The sequence below is a fragment of the Durio zibethinus genome, chromosome 10, assembly GCF_047325235.1.
Source record: "Durio zibethinus cultivar Kanyao isolate XHJ-2024 chromosome 10, ASM4732523v1, whole genome shotgun sequence".
Taxonomy (NCBI): Eukaryota; Viridiplantae; Streptophyta; class Magnoliopsida; order Malvales; family Malvaceae; genus Durio; species Durio zibethinus.
This window is the reverse complement of record NC_143171.1, coordinates 26,408,615-26,431,780: the sequence shown is the minus strand read 5'-3', so window position 1 is coordinate 26,431,780 and position 23,166 is coordinate 26,408,615. Positions and strand designations below refer to the sequence as shown.

At 29.8% G+C, this 23,166-nt stretch overlaps 2 protein-coding genes and 1 pseudogene across 3 annotated transcripts; 1 reads left to right on the top strand and 2 right to left on the bottom strand.

Moving 5' to 3' along the window:
* The first annotated feature begins 5,130 nt into the window (after window positions 1-5,130).
* LOC111292677 (protein ENHANCED DISEASE RESISTANCE 2-like) lies at window positions 5,131-10,260 on the top strand. Of its 2 annotated transcripts, XM_089767023.1 has the most exons (10): window positions 5,254-5,525; window positions 5,891-5,977; window positions 6,076-6,426; window positions 6,784-6,919; window positions 7,089-7,251; window positions 7,600-7,728; window positions 7,924-8,118; window positions 8,347-8,469; window positions 8,558-8,650; window positions 9,907-10,045. In XM_089767023.1, the coding sequence occupies exons 1-9, from the start codon at window positions 5,351-5,353 to the stop codon at window positions 8,648-8,650; spliced, it is 1,452 nt and encodes a 483-aa protein (XP_089623149.1). In that variant the 5' UTR covers window positions 5,254-5,350; the 3' UTR covers window positions 9,907-10,045. The 2 variants fall into 2 exon arrangements, with proteins under 2 accessions (XP_022740908.2, XP_089623149.1); XM_022885173.2 differs by having other exon boundaries at window positions 5,131-5,525; window positions 8,558-10,260.
* A 785-nt stretch (window positions 10,261-11,045) lies between these two features.
* LOC111292874 (putative prolyl 4-hydroxylase 7) lies at window positions 11,046-14,077 on the bottom strand. The gene is made up of 7 exons (XM_022885485.2): window positions 13,776-14,077; window positions 13,622-13,679; window positions 13,426-13,530; window positions 12,389-12,446; window positions 12,118-12,293; window positions 11,935-11,995; window positions 11,046-11,504 (listed from the first exon to the last, which is right to left on the bottom strand). Exons 1-7 carry the CDS (start codon window positions 13,931-13,933, stop codon window positions 11,197-11,199), a joined length of 924 nt encoding a protein of 307 aa, XP_022741220.2. The 5' UTR covers window positions 13,934-14,077; the 3' UTR covers window positions 11,046-11,196.
* A 1,395-nt stretch (window positions 14,078-15,472) lies between these two features.
* On the bottom strand, window positions 15,473-18,367 carry LOC111293410 (glycerol-3-phosphate acyltransferase RAM2-like; annotated as a pseudogene).
* Between the last annotated feature and the right edge of the window lie 4,799 nt (window positions 18,368-23,166).

Sequence of the window (23,166 nt, the reverse complement as noted above, 5' to 3'; positions counted from 1 at the left end):
ATTGTGGGACAACTCTTTTCAATCATGTGAGAAATAAGATCCACTCCCTTAATCAGTTGCTTCATTGCATTGATAGAACAGGTCCCACCAGAGGATTTTTTATTTGAACAAAATTACTTAAATGGTTCCCCACTCAGGTAATCACTGAAATGAGTTTTTCAATTAAATCTCTAAAGAAGGATAAAAACAGACAAGAAGCAATGTCAAACTGTCATCAAATTTACATACCAACCACATTTAGAAAAGAAATTTTACTTAAAAATGGAAAGAGATGCTTGATTACTTTGCTAAACATTTTCTTCCCAAACCATGGTTGAATGAACATGTAGTACTAATGTTTTAGACAGATTAGATATGTTTTGCTGTCAATTATTTTGCCTCCTTCACATAATCAACTTCCTTTACAAAAGATAAAACAAAAACAAAACCACAAAAAGTAAAAGGTAAAGAGAGAACAGACCAGCTTCCTCCTATAAAACTCAAAGTTTCAATTGAACTGGACCACAATTCCCATGTTAAATAAAAAATCCCTTCTCTTTATGGGATCCATGCTTTTGGACACTGTGTCTTCTATCTGACATGAGGAAGGTATGCTAGATGAGCATCTCCATGGCCCCAGTATTGATTCTATGCTGGAGAGATAACAGGTTCTAGGTTAAAAAAAAATGTCGTTTAACCAAGCTCCTCCGCATTGGAAAAGTACAGCAGGTAGGGTTAGTTGAGATGCTTTGGATCTGCTTTTAAATGAAAAACTATAATGAGGAATCATGCCAGCACTAACAGGAATTACATGAGGACTGGAAGGCTATGTGCAAAATACAAATAAACCTAGCAGTCAAACCAACAAGCAGCATAAAATTAATTCCAAACTGTAACATTTATATATATGATCATCTTTACAGTTAAGATTAAGAGTGAATTTAGAAATATACTCCAGAAACCACATGTCTCTAATGTCATAATTAGAGAGACATTGAAGTGCTTACGCTACAGTACGCAAGCTATAACTACAAGAGGACCGGTAGCAAGGGGTCTAAAATCAATGCTCAAGTTCAACAACTTCTGAAAGTTTAACTAAAAAATAGTAAACTGATATGTTGATATGCTAGGAGTTGTTGAGCTTGACTTGGTGTCTTTTAGGATCCTTTACAGAAACTTCATATAGCTCCACACTCCTATTCTCTAGATGTGAAAGGCTGAAACCTTTTAAATGAATTGTATTCCAATTTTTGGAGAATTACATCAGACCAGAGGTTCATTAATTTTCTTTTCTTACAGGAAGCTTAATGCAAAATAACAAACAGTTGATTAACAGAAATACCTTTATAAGGCATCCACAGGAATCCAGCATGTCAGTTCTCAAAGGATATTCCACAACTTAGACCATGAAAGTATGAAGGTTGACAAAACAAGGGGAATGGTATTCATATAAAACCCATTCTCAGAACAAACAACAAATTGCCACTCACAATAAAGGTGTCTTCTCCAACAATAACTGAGTTGGAAATGTGAGCCATTAGGGTTCCATAATCAACTTGTGTGTATGGAGGTGTTACACCGATGTAATCAAATGGCCCATTACAACCTATACATAATCAAAAGTTATTTTCGGACTATGGAAAATAAAGGAAGTCATCAACCATTAGAAAGGTTAGATAGTATCATTAATATGCAGTTGACAGCATATGTACATTTAGTGTTTGCTTTTGCAAGAAAATTATCAATTCATTCTTTTGATATACATCTGTTTTCTAGAAGATACAAGCTGGGGGACTTATTTTGCACACCTGTAAATGCTCCCTGTATCTTTGTTTCTTCCCTTCAGAGGCAGATCCTTGTAACACATTTGAGATGATCTGATGACAGTTCACTAACAAATTGCACTATCTTGATTCTAATTTTACTATTGTGAATTGACTACCATTAAACATGTGCTATAACCATCTTCTTCACAGTTTTATGTCTACATTGACAAAATGAATCTATATTCCTAAAGTTCTCCTATCCTACATTTCATACATGCTTACTGATCAAGTTGGCATATTAGAATTTATAAGTTAGTCTTGTTGAAATTCATTTCTGCAAGGTTACTTGCTAGTCACAGGCTGTTCCATTTTTCTCTTTTCTAAATGATCAGTGAAGCAAGAAAAGAGAGATCAGCTGTAATACCCGTTAAAAAAAAAAAGAGGGCTATTTTTAAGTTTTTTTTTTATAGGTGGGGGACTCTTTAGTAAAGACTGAAAAATGCAAAGGATATATTGATAAATAACCCAAATTTTTTTTAAAAGAGTTAATTTATTCAGTTTTCAATCGACGATTAACGAAAGAAAAAATACAAACTTATTTTTCCTCTGTTTCTTATACAAAAAAGATAAACTAAAGGATTTCAAGTGAAGGGAAATAACAAATCTATAAAGAGAATTATCTGTCAGAGGTGAGTAAATAATCTCTTTTAATTTTGAAATATTGATTTTTAAGTCTTAAGATGTAATTTGTAATCGAGAAATCCTAAAATTTTAAGATTTCCATTATCCTTTAGGCAAATAATTTAGGCTTTAATTAGGGTCAAATTAAGTGTTGAGAAAGTTAGTAATGTGAATTTATTGCTGAAACAGAAATTTGATGGAAATAAGAAGGAAAACTTTTGTTTCGTATAAATCCTGTGTTTGCAGTTATGCATTAAAGTTATATTCTGTATTAAATGGTTTAATACTGTTATGATTATTGTATATTATTGAAAAACATGTTGAATCTACTTTCTAATGAAACAAACAGGAGTCGAATTCGAGTTTTCTATTAAGAGTTATCTAATTTTTTTTACCTAAGTGCAAGTTGTCTAATAGCAGCAGCAGGGAAGAATTTCGAAATTCCCCTTAATTTTTATATAAAGATTTACATATTAAGCCATATGTGTTTAGAAAAGCTTATTAAGTTTACTTTCCAATGAATTAAGCGGAATTAAATTTGGAGTTTCTTATGAATAAATACGTAATTTTTAGGAGAAAGTATACAGGCTGTCTAGTAGCAGTAGCATATGACGTTGATTTCAAAAATTGTTATAATTAATCCACAAGAAATCATGAGATTTATCGTATATGGTTAAAAAGCTTGTCGAGTCTAGTTTCTAACGCATTAAAAAGACTTTAATTCCGAATTGAATATCTTGAAATATGATCATTTTAGTAAAAATAGTGCAGACTGTCAGAATTAATTACTTGAATTATTTCTTATTTAGCTTAACTGTTTTGATATAAACGGTCTCAAATGGGTTTATTAATAACTGTTATGTAGAAATTATCTTGAATGGACCATTAATTATTGAGAGAAAAAAACTAGGTGGAGGAATTCAAAGGAGGTAAGTAGAATCTCACATAATTTACTTATTTTTGAATCTATGTATATATGTATATTTTTAAACGAATAAATGTTTTATTTTTTTATTTTCAATATATGAAAATAGGATCAAGCATATGATTATTTTATCTTTTTGTTATGTAAATGATTGATTATGCTTATGAATGAAATGAAAAAGTGATTTTTATTTAAAGAATGATTTTATGATAATTACATTTTTACATTCATGAAAAGTGAGATCATCGATATCAGAATTAGTTCACAGCCATGATTAATAGATTATAGTAGTTAGCAAAGACATGATCTTTGTTATATAGCAAATTCAATTTGCAAATTAGTAATCACATTGAAATTTTAGTTACTTAGAATTCACCATAAGAAATCAAAGAAGAAACACGCCTACAAATAGGTCTGGCTGTTCTATGAAGTTTTCAACACGAACGGGATGTACAACTGAGACATCAAGAAACCCAGTCCATTCCAGGTTTGGTAGCAGAACATTTGAAACAACCCAAGGATCCATCTCAATGCACCTGCAGAATCACAAATGAAACTTTGTATTAAGGAAATATAACACATTTATTTAAAAAAAAAAGAAGGATAACTTTGATTACTGTAGCAGTTTCTAAAGTTTAAACAAAAATGTATTTGGAATTTCATTTCTTTCCATAAAACTACTAGTAAATGGTATGTTTCTAATGGAAGCAAGTGGAGGCATCCAAAAAGGTAAATTGAAGCACTTTGGACGAAATCTGAGACAATAGCTTGGTTTTACAAAAAGAGTGAAGCAATAGTTTTGTGAAGCAATAGTTTTGTTCCAGATTCTTTCATCCTTTCTCAATTGCTGCTTCAGTGCTTTGAGTCTTTGAGACTTCCCATTCTATTTGTATTTTCTGAGTTTCTTCCAAGCACCTCCTCTTCACTTCCTTCAGGTGCTCTAAGAAAGGCTGCAAAGTACAAAAAGCTATCTATGGATATGGTTTTTTTTTTTTTTTTTTTTCCATTTGTTTAATAGCTTCTGCAACTCTGTAAAACTTTGAACTTGGGAAATGAACAGAATGCCATAAAAAAAAGGGAAAAAGTCAAATATATTACCGTAAATTGGTTTTAACATTTTAGCCAAAACCATTTAAAATGTCTTAAAACTCACTCAGTCTACGTCCATTTCAGGCATCATCAAACATCAATTCACACTTGAATGGCATGGCATCAACAATTCAATGTTCTCGATAGTGATTTAGGTTGCCATAGTCTTTCCATGTAACAAAGCCAACAAGGTGTCTCCATGTCTTTGGCCAAAAAAAAAAACAACAGGTTGTCTCCATGTAAATGGTAATATAACATTTCCGTTTTTCAAGAATGTCGTTGAAACAAACAAGATGATCGACGAAATCAAAGATTCAGGGAAGGAGAGGAGTCGGTTCTTAAAAGGTAACACCGAGCATTTGTGCAACCGATGATAATGCCACGCGTTTTCTCCTTGAAGACAAAGGAAAAGAAGCTCCAAAATCTGGGACATCTACCAGAATAGAAAATGAAAATCCAACGACCTCAAAACTTGTACACTGATATCATAACTTGAAAAACCCAAGCTCCTTTTTTGTCTACACGCTCTCTTAAACGCCATTTATTTGGACTAATTTCCACGTGTCACATTTTATCACCGTTCGATCAGTTTATCCACCAGGCTTGTGGTCCACTGGACCCCACTTGAAAAAAACCTGTTTCACACCATTGCTTGACTTTTCAAAGCCCACCCAAGCCCTTTGGCCGAGTGATCGACAATCGACGCTACGGCTGAAGACTTGAGAAACAGTGGTTTTTTGTTTTTTCAATTTTTATTTTGTAATAATTAAGCTATTGTTTTGGAATTTTAACTCTAAAAGTCAAAAACTCTAAACTCATCATTTGGAATATAAAAAAGTTACATACTTTGTTTTGTTTTTGTGAATTTGAAAGAGAGAGAGAGAGAGAAAAAAAAAAAAAAAAAAGGAAAATGGGAAGTTGTGTTTCAAAGCAAGGAAGCTTTGGGGTATTTGCAAAGAAGAAAAACAGGAAGATTTTGAGGAGAAGAAGGATCATTAAAATGAGGGTTTCTTCTCGTAAGCTTGAGAATGGGGACTTTTGTGCTGCTTCTAAGGACCTTTCTCGTGCTAGTTCTACAATCCAAGGTTATTCCTTTGTTTTCTTGATTACTCTTTTCACTTTTTTTTTGGGTTTTGATTTCTGGGTTGGACAGATTGAGAAATGAAACGTGAATTTTTATTAGTTTAATCTTGTTTAATTTAATTTTTGGTTGAACAATAGATTTTCATTCTTGTTTTAAAGTTGTTATGATCTTAATGAAGAGGGGTTCGAGCAAAGGTGAGTTCAAATTATAGGGCATTGGTGCATAAAGCAGTTTTTGAGTTATGTTAGGATTATTCTCTTCTTTGAGTTTGGATGATTTGATGAATTATGACTTGTATTTTTTGGGTTTTTAATTTAATGTATATAGCCTAAAATGTTTATCTTCATTTTTGGGTTTGGTTGCCAGTGACAGGAAGTTCAGACTTGGCATGGCGTGATTGTTTTTCGGTGTTTGAGTCAGAATTGGATGATGATTTTTATAGTCTCCATGATGGTATGTGTTTAAGCATATGATCATTTGAATCTAATTTTTTGAAAGAATTAAGCTTGATAAGGATTTGAGATCATAATTTTGATTCATGTTGTTTGCAGATGTAGTCTCTGTGACCGGCTCTGAAAATGTATCTGTATTGAGTGTGTCGTCTCCTAGAGATTTGAGTCTAATAAGCAATACTAATTCTCAATTGAAGGCCAACGATAATCCCACTGAGGGGACTCCAATATGTGTGGATGAGATTTCTAGTGAAAGTACTCGTGCGGATGAAAAGCACATAGTGCAACATATCGGACTTCTCCCAAACACTTGCTTGCCTTGTATTCCTTCAACTGCCCTTTCACTAGAGAAAAAAAGATCATTTAACCCAAGTACACTTAGTTCAAGGAAGAAAGCACATCTGAAACTATCCTTTAAATTGAGGGAGGGACATGCCAATCCAACATTAGGTCAGTGTTACCAACTTTTTCCTTGTCCTCCGTAACTATTGTTTGTATTTCTCCATTTTTCTGTGGCTTATTGGAGACTTCTGTATTTGGGATGATCTGCTATAAATAAGAACTTAAAACATTATTCCTTTTCTGAGACTAGAGCTAAGTGCTTTTAAAAAAGAAATTGTTGAAAGTGCCTTTGGAGAGGAATTTCAAGTAGCCCTACATTCAATTACAATACAATGCATGGCATAATAATGAAGCTTTCAAATTCAGTTTTGCACACTCAATTATGTCTTTTATGTTTTGTAGTTATTGATGACACATTGATCATATGCCATATTTTTACGTGTGCATGGTTTTATTTCATCTCAGTTTCTCCCAAGGTGCCCTTGCAAAGACTGGTAGCTGGTATCTCAGTCCCATACTGTCCAAAAGAGAAGAACATGGCTGATTGTTGGTCTCCTCTAGAGCCAAGTTCTTTCAAGGTCCGTGGCCACCACTACTTTAGGTGAGAGCACATTTTCTTCTTTGGTTTAACTTTTCTTCTTGAATGCACGTGCATGCAACTTGGATGATCTGGGAACTTCTGACTTCATAGTTATGGACTCTCTCCTTATTATTTTTGTTGTTACTGGCTAACTGAACTGAGTGATTCTTTCCATTTACTCTTTTGACAGGGACAAAAAGAAGGAATTTGCTTCAAAGTTTGCAGCATTTAATCCCTTTGGAGTTGATCTCTTCTTATCTCAGCGCAAAATTGATCACATTGCTCGTTTTGTGGAACTTCCGGTTTTTAATCTATCTGAAGACATTCCTGCTATTCTTGTTGTAAATATTCAGGTACTTGACCTTTTCATTTCTCCCAGAATTCACTCCATATGGTTATCACTGTTTCCTGGCTTTAGACCTACCATTTAAGATATTTTGTTGCTAAACTTTTCCTCCAAGGTTTACTTTAAACTATGTCCATTACTAGTGGAATGATGTGGCAAAATAGAATTATTATTGTTCAACCAAGTAATTAGCATGTAGTTCAATCATACCATGCTCACGAACAGAAGTATGCTTAATGAGCTTATAGGTTCAAATCTCTGTGTCCTTGCAGACAGGGATAGATATTTCTTCATTGGAAAGACATGCTTGTCCATTTGAATTTTTCTAATAATGACATTATCTTTTGACCTGCAGATTCCATTGTACCCTATAACAATCTTTCAGAGTGAAAATGATGGAGAAGGAATGAATTTGGTGTTGTACTTTAAACTATCTGAAGGTTACTCGAAAGAGCTCCCACTTCAGTTCCGAGAAAATATAATAGTAAGATAAATACATTTGTTGCTCTCTGCTTCTATGCTGGACATTTAGCTACTGGAAGCCCCATATTTAAATGGAGGCCCCATATTTGAGACATTGCTTTGTTATTGTTTGTCTTACTGCATACTTGTTATGTTTGCTTCTTGTTTCAAAAGTAGTATCTTATTCATTAATTTTTCTTGTTCCTTTTATCAACAGAGGTTAATCAATGATGAGGTGGAGAGAGTTAAAGGCTTCCCTGTAGATAGTATTGCACCTTTTAGGGAAAGATTGAAAATGATTGGCCGAGTGGCAAATACGCAGGATCTTCATTTAAGCACAGCTGAGAAGAAGCTCATGAATGCTTATAATGAAAAACCTGTTCTCTCACGTCCTCAGCATGAGTTTTACTTGGTAATTTTTTCTCATAACCTTTCTATTTGATAATTATATCTTTTGTTTAATGAACTTTTCGCATTATTTTGCACAATAAATAAATTTCCTACCAACACCATGTTTGTTTCTCTATTTGTTTTGGCTTTTTTCACTAGATTAATAGTCTGATACTATTTTCTTAAGGGATTATTCCATGATTAAGAGTTATTCCATGATTAAGCACTAAGGATTTTAAAACTATTGCAGGGAGAAAACTACTTGGAGATTGACTTGGATTTGCATAGATTTAGCTACATCTCTAGAAAAGGTTTCGAGGCATTTCAAGACAGATATAAGCTGTGTATACTGGATTTTGGCTTGACAATTCAAGTAATCTCTTAATTATACAAGGCCGCTTTCTATCTTTTAAGATTTTAATCTAACATACACATGATATAATTTTGTAATTTTTAATCAGGGAAATAAAGCTGAAGACTTGCCGGAGAATATGCTATGCTGCATACGCTTGAATCAAATCAACTACAGTAATTACCATCAGCTGCAGTTATAGGCAAGAATTCTCTTTTACTATGGCAAATGCTTAAATCTCTTTTTTTTTCTTTTGCCAACCAAGCAAAAGCTGACCAAGAATACAATAAGTTATTCCATTTTTTCTTTTACTCCTTTTAAACCTTCATTCCTCTTTCCATTACAGTCTAGATTTCGCATTGTTTTTAGGGTGAAAATAAATCTTGTAAGTTGTAGCATCCAATTTTGACAATGACCGTATCCTTCTTGTTTGTATAGAAATATACAGATGTAAAGTTCTCACCAAGGTGAGAAAAGAAATAAAAGGAAAAGCAGAAAATTTTCTTCTACGGCCATTGACTATTGTTTTAACCTTTCAATCAAAACTACTTTGGACCCTTTGATAGCATCATTCCTATCTTTCCCTTTATTCATTGAACTATATATGTTTTACTGGGTTTATTGACATTTAAATCCTTAGTGCTGGATCTTTAAGAAAATAGTTGATCTATCATTCATGCTGGGACAAGATTGCTGGTCATCTGTTAGGATTTACTGTGTTCTCTAGCAAACATTTGAAGCGTGATCAACATACTTGCTTGCAAACAAAATATTATGATATTTTCAATCCTAGTTCTTATAATCACAATCCAGTATTAAATATTGCTCAGCGAATGCTTTCATTGTTTGATGTTTATGTCGAAAGTGCCTGATCAAAGCATGCTTTGGTGGGTCATGCATGCATAAACAACAGCATTCTGCATCTTTTCAGATCCTTTGGTTCTTTTCTCTAAATCCTGTATGTCTGGAATTTATTTATTTTCATTTGCCTATAACAGACTATAACTTCTTGAACCTAATCATTTATGAATAGAAGAGTAATGATAGTAGAAGACATTTTCTCAAGACAATAATCATTGAATGAAATTTGGAATCAAGGTTCATTTTACATTATATTCCATAAAACAAGCAGATTTGCTTTCAGGCTGGCCAAAAGAATAGATTGGAGAAATCATGTAACAATTTATGGGTAATTTTCTGGTTCATAACAGCTAAAACTTCGATTCTTACCATTAAGAAAATAATGCAAATCACAATAAATGAAAAAAAAAAAAGAAAAAAAAGAAAAAACCAAGTATGTGCAGTCTATTGACACAGAAGACGACAAAGAAATGGATGAAAAAGAATGACCCTATGCTGTTGGTCCCATGCATCGTCCGAAAAGCACACAGATCCTACACCTTTGGACTTTCTGTGGAGAAGCTTCTGCTTTAGGGTTTGTATTGTTTTCTGGTTCAGGATGTGCTGGAAAGTTGGTTGGTTGGGGATGAAGAATCTCCACTTGCCGGGGAGAAAAAAATTCCTCAGAGTTCCTATTGTCTGGAAGGTTGTCTTGATTATGCCTTCTCTCCCCGCCTGCTGCCGCATTAGGCAAGCCATTTTTTGGATCAATTATGTGACGATCGCCCCATATACGGCCTGATGAGCCTTGTCGCCTGAACGAGACAGATGATCTTTGCAATGTTGTCATTGATCAGAATCTTTTTTTTTTGTCTTTTCCTTTCCTCTTCTTTTCTTTGTATACCTTTCACTCTATTGGCTTGTTTATCCATTGGATTGTTATCTTTTAACTAACATAACGATTTTCTGTTAGGGTTTTTTTTTTTCGTTTTTTCCTTTTCTAAAATTCATGGCTGGTCTTTTACATTTTTGCAATATTATTTTAACTAACATAAATATAAAAATGTTTATATTTTTATATTTTTTACATTCGATGAATAACTATGTACCTAATGACAACATATTTTGGAATCATAAGTTAAATTAAATTAGTTTATGCAATTATTTTTAAAATATAACTAAAAAATATGATATTCAAATTCTTAGATTTTTTTGTAAAAAAAATATTAACATATTTTTTTGTCTTGAGATGTTTAGATTATTGAAAATATTTTTTAGGCCTTTGGGATATACCATGTGGTTAAAGCTACCATAATTTTAAGACTAGTAAATGTAACAAATGGCTTGAATTTCAAGAAGCATATTAAACCGAGAAATTGGTGAATTTGGTATCATATTGCCTAAGTTTTCATATTGTTGGCAAGATGTGAAACTTCATTACCCATATTTATGTATTTAAGTTTTATAAAACACCAATTTACTTGGTAAGTATTTCACAAAGCTTCAGAAAATCTGAGTAAACTGATGAAAAATCAGTTTACTTGGTTATGTTGCACTTCTGAGTCACTTGGCTCCAAAGTATAGCCTCCAAATGGCACCATTTGCATGCTTACCAGAGAAAAGGAATTAGTCTAACTAACAGTTCAATCATTCTGTTTAATGTGTTCCCAATCCGAACGTGATTCATTTCAAATGATAAGTTTCAGATGATAATCAAGCTAGAAACCAACTTTCAGAAAGGAAAAACGAAACAGAAATGATAGTAAACATCTTTAATATATGACATTTCACAATATAAATATTTAAGTCCTACAAACAGCGTGTGCATTGAGCACAACTCGAATACAACCATTAAATGGTTAACCATCACTATTCAAAGAATCCAGAAACAGCCCCAGAAAGAACTTTCTAGGAGGAGCATACCTTGCAACTCTTCCTACAGTATCCATAAGACTCCTCAGAACCCACCATGTAAGTAGGGTTCTTTTCACACTCACCGGCCTTAGCCCAGATAGGACAGTTATCATTCTCATCGATACAATCCCCATTCGCAGAGTGCCTCTGCAGTGTATCAAAGGACCTGACATGGATCCACTTTGTTGCAGACCATTTCTCACCCTTTATCACCGGGCAACTTCCATGTAAACTGTTTGCATCAGTAGTTGCATCAGGATGAAGACTGAAGAACAGTAATGCATCGCCTTTTCTGGGTTTCACTGCAAGTATAAGCAGTACAGTTAGTGTCAGATACTAATGAATATATGGTGGGATTTCTAATGCAACAATTTATCTGAGAACAATTAAATAAGAACATTATACAGCAGTTTTATAGTAATATCTGCAAAATTCATTGGAATGACAGATCACTAGCCAATCATAGAAGTGGGACTATGTAAGATAATAAACAATGGCAAACATAACTCCACTGCTGTGTCCAAGAGGATCCCGATCCAAAATACACTTATAATTAAATGATTTTATATTAATATACTTGTTCACTCTTTAACTGAGATTTTATTATTTAGAATCAAAAGAAAGTTCAATTAACAGGCTTATATGATTTACCACATTAAAATCTATGAAAGTAAAAAAAAAAAAAAAATACAGCGGCTTTACACCTAAAATCTCCATGGGTAATTGTAATACCTGAATATCCATTTTTGGCACAATCTGACCAGCTTTCGTCCTTGGGCTGAGCAAGCTTTCCCTACGGAAGACAAATGATGAGTGATGAACAAAATAAAATGGAAATATAACAATGAAAGAATAGGAACAAAGCAAACAGAACCAAAAACAGCCAGAAAACTGGATTCACTGGCAAATGCTTACCTCTGAATTTGGAAACACAGTTTCCCCACCACTTTCAACATCAGACAAATACATCAGTACAGTGGCAATACGGTGACCACCCCGCTCCTGGTTCACCTTGTCGTGAAAATAATCGAAATGTGGCTCATACTTCTGACCATGCTCATAATGTAGTATTTGCACAGACTCCCCGTTCTCTGTTCGCAATGCCAGGTTCAAGGAAGATGAGAAAAAGTCCTTCCACACAGATTAAGAAATTATAGAGTAACAACAAGCTAGTAAAAAAACATACCTACTGGAAGGAAGGTCCATGCAGCAATCCTGGCTTCAATATCAGCAACTACTTCATCCTTCACATGAGAAACAAAGGACAGCACACAAGCATTTGAAGTTCAAGAATCAGCACATGCAATGCCGTTTAAACATGGTCCATGTACATAAACAATCCTAATCATCACAATAAGCATAGAGAAAAGAATCCTAAACATAATGAAAAACGTAACTAATCCTTGCATGAATGCATCCACGACAGTAATTTATGATACGGATTTGACAAGGCTTGAATTAGCTAGACCAATGTGACTAACGCATAAGTAATATGCTTTTCAATCATTCATTCAATTAGGAAACAGATTCTTTTGCTAAAGAACTGGGCCCTCAGATTAAGTTTGAATGAATCAAGAGGGAAAAACACACATAGCATCATCTGTGACAAACTGCCACCCAAAAATTGGTTATTGGTTATTTCTGAAGAACATAGAAAAACTGCTGAGTACAAACACTTCAGAATACAACTTCTAACAGAACATCAATAAAGAATGCATGGAAAATTCGGCCATTAAGTGGTTCAAAACTCATAGTTACTCCGCAACCTTTAGTTAATATGATCAAATCTGTCAATATCAAATGCAAGTTCTTAAAAATCAGAGCACACTCAAATTCATTGTGACCAATTTTATAGCAAAAAAGGAACACACAAGACTAAGTATCCATTATCATGACATAATTCTATAAACCCATATACCTCATCCGTTCTTTAGAAACGACATTAAGATTTCATTGCATAATATAACATCCTTTCAATTTAGCCAAAAGAATTCACAGAAAACAAAACCAGGAGGTAGGGAGACCATTCCATTACTTCTAAATCCTACAATTCTACTCAATAATTCAACAATGGGGCGTGAACACGGACACACGGTAACAAAGTAACAGCATTCATCTTTTACATTATCAGAATTCCAACAAATTTAACAGCTTTAAACTAAAAAAAAAAAAACACACACACACACACACACACACAAAAGAAAGGCAATTTATTAGATATACCTGAGCTTTCTGAAGAAACATGCCAGAGCTGGTTCGAACTTTACTTTCAATGCTTTGACCTGATTCATTATCTGCCACCATTGACTTCTCTAACTTATCCTTTGCCTAAAATTAACTCAATTTTTTTTTAAAAGAAAAAGTTAAAACCATAAATCGAAATTCTTCAAAAAAAATGTTTTTTTAAATTGTTGCTCACCAGAGTAATAAGGTGATCACATTCCTCACTCGATAAAAAGCCTTTGTAAATAAAAGCCCTGCGAAATGAGAAAAAAAAAAAATGTAACCAGCTTAACTAAATCAAACCGGAAAAAATTAAAAATGTAAAAAAACGAGAGAGAAATTAAAGTTACCTAGGGTGCCATGAGAGTTGAGTAACACGAGTCGGATCGAATAGAACAGAAGAAGTTCCTCTTTTCATTTTAAGCACCGATCCATTAATCTCAGCCGAAGCCAAACAGAAATGAAGGAAAATAAGAACAAAAAATCCGAAAAAATGCCGGGAATCCATGAGGGAAAAAAATTCTACGTTCGGCTCCAATCGTAAATAGAATTACAGAGAGGACAGAATTTTTGAAGACTTTGCCTTGTTTTTGTTTTAATTTTAATTTTTTATTTAAGAGGGAATTTAATGGGCGCCCATGGGTTTTGTCGCAAGGTTTTTGTTGTTAAGTGGAAATGTCAAAAAGGAAAAAAATGTAACGTTTCCGGAAGCTTCTTTGTTTCTGGCAGAAGAAAATAAATGAAACGAGGCGTTTTCAACTTTCCAACCAATGGTTTTTTTTGCCCCAGTACAAAGGTAAGAATATTGATTCATTATTAGAAAATGATAAAAAAAAAAAAGTCATAATTTAAAATTTTAATAAAAATTATATATAAATTTAATAAAAATTAAAAAATAAATATTTTATATTTAATATATCGATATAAAAAATTTATATATTTTGCATATGTTAAATATGAAATTAATAAATATGTATATACAAATTATCAGTTCTAATAATATCTAATAATTTAGATGTTTTGGATTAGTTTAGTTTTTAATTTTTTTTAGATTTAATTTTAATTTTAATGATTAAGATTTAATTTACTGTAAATATTAAAAAACTTAAGAAATTAGAGTTTTAGATTTTAATTTAAAATTTTAAAGTATAAATTATATAAATATATAATCAAACCCAATCATTCACTTTTGCATGTGATTCAATCAATAGTTAAGTTAAATTAATCTCTCATTTTTATTTAAGTTAAATCTTAATATTGAAAATAGAGATTGATAATTTTTTGGAAAAGAAAATATTATGCAAAGATGACAAAGTACGAAATAGAAAATTGGAAATTAGGTATGAATTAATGAATAATAATATAATAATTTATTATTGTGGGCACATGTTAGTTATTCATTAACTAGTTTAGGCAAACATTAAAATTAACATTTAAACTTTAATCAAAGAGTGAAAAAAACTTACGCAAAATTTTATAAGTGAAATTAGTGAAATTTTTTATCAAAAATGAGTAAATAAAAACTAAAATAGAAAATCAAAATCGATGAATTAAAAAATTTTATCATAAAAATCAAGCGTACAAAATTTGAAAAAAAATTAATAAATTTTGATATATTTATTAAATAAATTAAAGAGTAAAAAAAACTTACATAAAGTTTTATATGTGAAATTCAATAAATTTTTTATTAGAAATGAGTAAATAAAAATTTTAATAAAAAATTCGAACCAATAGATTGATAAAATTTAATATGAAAATTAATAATATTTTAAAAAATTATTAAAAATATTATTTATAATTCAAATTTAATCGATATTTATTCAACGAAAAAAATTATATCAATATTTTTATTAAAAATATCTATTTAATAAATATATAAATTTTTAAAAAATTTTATATGCTTGATTTATATGATAAGATCTTTTAATCTATCATTTTTTTTTTAATTTTTATTTATTTATTTTTAATAAAAAATTTTATGAAATTTTATGAATTTTACCTTACGTAAGTCTTTTCCAAAGACTAGTGCTATATCCCTCAACTAAATTAAGAGCCTCATCCTGGTACGATGGGTGCAAGAACTAAGGACCTTGTCGCAGCCGACGAGTCCATGGGCCACATGGTGATGCTAACCCCTGCCCCAGCACTGAACCAAATTTTCCAGCAAACCCATGACTTTATTAAGAGAAAGTTTTGGTTTTTCCACCGCAGTGCCATCATTTCCAGCGAAGGCTCTATCTTATCTTTCCTAGTAAGACTTGTGCATTCATAAGATAAGCTTGCAGCAATCGTGCTTTGAATGCAGTTAGCAACTACTTGGCTTGATATGCCAGCACTACAAGTTAATTCAGAGGACAATTTGTTCAAGAATGTTAGTTCATAAGCAGGGCTAGGGTTCATGAAGAAGAAAAATGGGTCCATTCCTTTCCGACCTCTAGCTGTTGTTCCATGGAACATGCTCATCCTATTCAACATAGCTACCGGAACAAGTTCATCAGTTAACTCAACGAATAAAGCCAAAATCCCTAGTAAAAATGGTTCCCCACATGTTTTTCCTTCGGGGTATATAACTAGGTCACCTTCTTGTAAGAGTTTTTTGATCGTGGAAGCATCCATGGTCCGATCACGACTAAACGGACGGTGATGACTTCGGATAATCGCGATAAAGAGTATGTAACGGCAGGGATCAAACAGCCTAAAGCGACGGAGAGGAAGACAGGGTCAAGTAGGGTTCTATGAGAGCAAATGAAAAGGACTCTATTGATTTTTTAGTTGGTGGTGGTTGGGTGCCTTTGATGTAAACTCTTAACACCAAGTGCCCACAAGGCATAGTAGACTAATGGCATTGGGAGGACGATGCCAGAGGCAAGGAGGAGATGGTGAGAAGTGCTTTGCATGGGGTTGGTTTTTGAACAAGCCGACCATCATGGCAAATTATTGGTTTTGGCAGTTTTTCAAGACTTGTGGTTCAACCTTGGGCGTTGTTGGAAACACATAGCTTTCCTGCAAATGAAATTGAAATTTCATCATTGGCAAATTATTATAAAAGTCTATACCATAATAAAAAAGCTATATCCCAATTGCAATGGTAAATAATTGTTCAATTGAAACTTTTGTTGCATAACACATATTACTTAATAATTATCCTTTAATTAATTTTTATTTTAAATTTTAATAAATTTATTATTATTATTCAAAGTAATTTCAAATCTATCAATGAATGATTAGTTGTTCAAGTGTTTTTTTCTTTGTTATCTAAGTTCAAATTCCCTGATAGAAAATTAATTTCTTATGAATTCATTAGGTTTGAAATAAGTAATCCTATAATGTATTGGGTAAAGCCCAAAAACCTCCTACCACTAAATAAAAATAAATAATTTCCAAATCTATTGCTATTCATAAGAGCATCCAATTCGGTGACATTTGTCATCTTATAATTGAATATTCAATAATTTTTTATATTAATTAAACATAAAGGATAAACTAAATTGTTTAAAATTAAAAATGTAAAAAGCTTATGATAGAGAAGCTTTTAGTAAAAAATTACAAAAAAAAAAAATAAATTAATAAAATATTTTTTGATAAATAATTTTATAAAAAAATTACAAAAAATACAAAATACCAATAATTGCTTGATGAGTGTCAAGTAATTAGCCCTTAGAAGACTACTTTTCCTTTTTAATTAATGTTGTATTTTATATTTATTTATATCTTTATACATAAATAAGAAAATATATACACTTAAATTCAAATAATTTATATCGTTTTAAAAAATAAAGATATCACTGGAAGACAATTTTCATTTAATTAGGCCTTGCCTTTTGTTTTCTATGAAATTTGCTTTAGAAAAGAAATAAAAAAAAAATCAATAACTCAATGGAAAAAACGAAATTTAGATTTCTTAGAAGAAAACCTACAAAAATGTATCAATTTATCTATTTTTTACTAAATTAAATTGAAAAATGAAATATATTTATTTGCAAAAAATCTTAAAATGAGAATTTTAAAAACATTCAAAGTTACGATTTTTTATATCTTCATATATAAATAAGAAAATATATATATATTTAAATTCAAATAATTAATATTATTTTTAAATGAAAAAATTATCTCGAGCGTAGCCAAGCAAATTTTCTAGCATGTAATTAAAGTGTAATCCTTACTAAAAATTGGGGAGAAAAAATAGTTTTAGATGGCAAGCCTTGCACAATTTCATGAAGGGATAATCAGCATTTCCATCCCCCAAAGCAATATGTGCCACAGGCTCATCCTTAAACACTTTCCCAAGTGCATCAGCCTTGCTCTTCCCCACAGGAACCCGTGGACTCTTCACAAACCCAGTTGCTCTATCTCTAACCACGTGGATTTCAGTTCCAATAACCATATCAGCCCCCAAATAATCCTTCAAAAATGGCTTCACAATGACTCTAGGGTTCGCCGTAAGCACACGTCTTTTCTCACATGAAGAAAACACCCTCCATGTCCCCGGATGCAAAGCCCTGGCCACGAATTCAAAATCGGTTACTTTCATTCATACAAAGGTTTTGAAAGTAAGGTCCCGAATACCAGCTGATTCGGGGATGAAGTAGGAAAGGGTTCCAGCTACAGGGGAAGCTAAAAGCAATAAAAGAAGCCTTAATATGCCACGAATTTCAAAGGCAACTAATGCAAAGTAAGGGAAAGAGCTACGTCCCCTTAGTAGGGTTCCATCCATGTTGGCGACCACCATGTGTTTTTCATGTCCAATTGATGCACATTGAGCAATGTTCGGAAAAAATGGAGTAGGGTTTTCTTTTGGTTTTGCCATTGTTAGGCTTTTAGAACAGTTTTGTTTTTTTTAAGATTGCTTAGTTTTGGTTCTCTTGGAGGTTTGTTTTGAGGTTTATATATATACAAAAGTTATCGAGTGACGAACAACACGGTGATGAGTATGCTTTTCTTCTTCTTTTCTACTTCAAGGCTTGTGGTTAAGAAAGCGACAACGATGATTGTTGAAAAAATACAAGGGTGTGAAATCGAAACTTAATTTAATTTATTCATTCAGTTATTTTAATAAGTTTATATTTAAATTTTAACGTCTATAATTTTTTTTATCTCTAAATTATGATCCTCTATATAGAAAAACTTGAAGATATTATGTATCAAAAATGGAGAAAATTTCAATAACATGCTCTTCCTTTCCTTGCTTTTGATTTTTCAAATAGCTAGCTTGGTCAACTAAATGTAATTAACTCATTTTGTATATGACTTGCATTAATTTTTTTTTTTAAATGCAAATATATAGAAAGGATTTATAGAGAGAATTTTGCTTCTCTTGCAAAACCTTTACAAGTAAGTTAATTTGTGTATATTTTTATTTGTTTGTATTACATATTAATTCAATTAATTAATGCTACTTTTGGAAAGAAGATACGAATTTATTTAAATTTCATACAAGTTACTTTAATATTATAATGATATATATCCTTCATCAATTAAGTTACCCATTTTTGTGGTTAAAAAATATATATATATTATCTACTTTTACTAAAAATTTTATCCACAACTAATTTATATCAATCACAAACTTTTTCTACATTCATACATATATGGGTAAATTACAAGATTAGTCATTAAAGTTTTCAAGTATATATTTTATTTTGGTCACCCAACTTTAAAAAGTTACAATTTAATCAATAATATATAGGGATTTTTTTTTTTTTGGTCACTCTTTCTTTGGAGATTAACGCAAAGTTGACGTGGTATTACCACATCACTTGACATGTGGTTTTATAATTTTTTTTTTAAATTTTGGATATTAAGAAAAAAAACCAAATTACATTTTTTATTATTTTAATTTTTGAGAGTTTTTTTTTTATTACTTAACTTTGAAATTTTCATAATTTGATTATTAATTTTGTGAAATTTATTAATATTTTCTCTTCATAGTCAATGTCTCATAGTCGAAGTAGTTTTATAACAATTTAATCATCAACATTTGTGAAAATAAGCCATTGATTTCATGCAATAAAAGACTAAAGGCTTAAATAGTTCATGCAATAAAAGATTAGAAATTTTTTTATTGATAAAATTTAAGGATTTATTTGAGTATTATCTCAAGATATTTTAATATATCTAACAAAAATAATAAAATAATTTATTATATTAAATTTCACAAAATTTGGTGTTCAAATCATTACAAAGCCATGTCGAGAATGAGACATTGATAATGAATATCAAAATATTAATAAATTTTATAAATGTTGGTTTCGAAATTATAAAAGTTTAAAGTTAAGTAACAAAATAATGTAAATTTTTTTTTCATATTATTAATTTTTTATTTATTTTAAATTTATAATTCCATGTAAAAAATTCTACATGGAATGTCAATTGATGTGGCGAGTGACAAATTATGTGGCAATCCCACGCAACATGCCATAAGTCTCTATCAATTGGATGGCAAAAAATAATTTAATAAACGTGAGTGACCAAATTGTAAGGTTTTTTTTTTTTTTTTTATAATTGAGCGATCGAAATTAAAAAAAAAAAAAAGTGAAAACATCTTGTAATTTATCTTATATATAAAAATATTAATTCTAGTAATTTTATTTTTTATTCAAATGTTAGGCTACCCAAAGTGTTAATAAAGTTTTCTAGATGCTTTTGAATTGTTAATTTCTTGGCAAGACATTGATATTGTTTTTTTTTTCTTTAATTTATATATTGGACCGATAATTAAAGCCATCTATCCGTAGGGGAATTTTCTATATTTCTCTTTATCAAATTATTTAAGGATGAATGATAATTCTAGTTGATATTCAGTCATAGTGTAATCCTTCAAACTTCATTTCATTGAAGTTATCACAAAATTTTGACACAATTTAATTATATTCAAACAATGTTAATTCACATTAAATAAAGTTGTTATAATTTGTACAAAAATGATTGCAGTCTAACATAAGAGGTTATGATTTGTAAGTACTGAAATTTGAATTTTATATTTATTGAATGTTATCTCTTAAAGACACTTATATGAATTAATTGAGTTAAATTAAGGGTTTAACTTTTACTAAATAAAATTAAATATAATTAGATTTAATCATATTTGGTATATAAGATTATTATATAATAGGATAAAATGATATTATGAATAAGATTAAATTAAATAATATTATCATATCTTATGTTTGATGTGATATAAGGATTAAGATAAAATAATCTTTTTATTGGTCAAAATTATTTTTCTCAAAGTTTATGCAATTTAAATTATTAATATAATTTTTAAGAATATAATAAGACATGTAAATTATGTTTGATACATAAAATTATTAATAAGATAGGATAATAATCATCATATATGATGTTTGATTTGTATTTAAAGAGATAAGTAGGGATTATAAGGAGAATTAATATCCTCTTTGTATAAAATTATTTAATCCTCTTAAAGTGAAAAAAATTATTTTTAATCTATAAAATTAAACTTACTTATCCAATTATACCCTTAAATTACATCAATAATTTAAATTATATAAATTTTGAGTAAAGATAATTTTGACAAATAAATAAATTATATTATTTTAATCTTTACATATATCAAAAACAAAACAAAATAATATTATTTAATTAATCTTATTTATAATATTATTTTATCATATCTTATTATAATCTTGTATACCAAATATGACTGTAAGTTTAATCTCATAAATTAAAAATAATTCTCTTCATTTTGAAAAGATTAAATTATCTTATATCAAAAAGATAATAATCTTTTTTATAATTTTATCCATTTCAATTAGATATAAATGAAATATAATATAAAATTATTATTATATTATCATATTCATTATCTTATACATCAAATATAACTTTAAATTATATTAAAATAATAACCCATAAAATCAAAAAAAAAAAAAAAACACTTAAAATTAAGCCCTAGAAGTCAAGAACCATACGACTATAAAATTTGTTTATTTCTATACATGAATCAAACTTTGCCTCTACAAAGCTAAAACCCCAAAATCAAGCTTTAAGAAGCCAGCAATGGATAACAACGGAAGAATGATTTTTTATTTTTTTTTGCATCAAAAAGTAAAACCTACTAAATATTTATGAAACAAAATGATAGATACAAATTTATTTAAATTTATGCATTTCACAACTAATATATAGAATGATTATCCTCCATTAGTGGCCACCTACTTATGTTAAAGATTTGAGAGTTAATATCATTCTTATGCTTTTTTTATATTTTAGTAATTTAAAATTTTTTATACAAAAAAATCATAATTTAAAAATAAAAAAATTATAAATATTGAGATTTAAATTTTATATTTATTAAATATTATTTTTTAATAGTAATTATATGTACCAATTAAATTATTTTTTTATTCAAATGTTAGGCTATCCAAGGTGTTCATAAACTTTTCTAGATTTATTCGAAATGTTAATTTCTTGGAAAGAAATCTGATATCGATTTCTTTAATCAGACAGATGAGAAAAAGAAAAAGTAGATATCTAATAATGCAATATTAATAAGTGCCTCATAATTTGTTTATATCACTTTTGTAGACATTGATTGAAAAAGACAGCAGAAAATTATTCAGTGCAATGTTGCCACGTGCCTATTTTCCATCACTTTCTAGGGAAAAAAAAGTATCATGGTGTAGAGTGAAAGGAGAGGGACTCGATTGGGAAGTAGAGAAAAGTAAAATGGACCATGAAATAGGGCGTGATCTTCAATGCTTTTTTCATTGATGTTTAGTAAAAACAAAACAATGCTTAAATCTAAATCATCTTCAAACACCAGAAATTAAAAAGAGAAAAACCAAAGTTATGAAATCTGCATCGAATTAATGGATATAAGTAGTATTTGAGATAATGGTGAACAATAAATTGATAAATTAATAATTTTAACTATTAAAACTTAAAATTTTCAAAATTAAATGAATATAATAAAAAAAATGGAAGAAAGACATATATATTAGGCATAAATATATAAAAAAAAAAAAAACTTTTAAATTAAAATTAAATAATCATTCAAATTTTTATCATGTTAGTGAAATTAATTATATTTTTATACATATATTTTAGTCAATTGAATTTTTATTAAATGAAAATTGATTAATAGTTAACAATTATTTTTGTTCAATTAAAAACTTAATTGGGTAATAATAGATATTTAAAGACTCAATTATATGAAAAAAGATATTTAAAACATCAATTTGATAAAAATAAATATTTAAAGACTTATTTAATTACAATAAAAATATGTGTTTAGGTAATTATTTAATTTTTATTAAAAAGTTTTTTCTTTATATTTAAGCCTAAAAATTAATGGTGTTGTTGATAGTTGTATTTCATGTTGGTAAAATATTAAAGTTTTAATTTTAATGAATAAATTTTAATTATCCATAGTCTCAATTATTAAAAAAAAAAAAATAGTGTTATTATATGTTATACAATAGTATTACAAGTTCCTAATGGAATTAAATTATAAAATCAACTGAATTAAATCGAGTTTGAGAATAAAACCAACTTACTATAATTGAATTGAATTATAAAACCTTTAATGCAAAATATTATAAAAATCACTTAAATTAAATTTCAAGTTTATAATTCATTTTATTTTGTATGTTAATGATAATGTGATAATATTAGAACTAAAATACAGAGTAATAGTTGAATATTTTCCTATCAACTTGAAATCTTAAACAATAAATCCCAACTTAACAAATTGATATAACAAACTAATTAATTTCATGG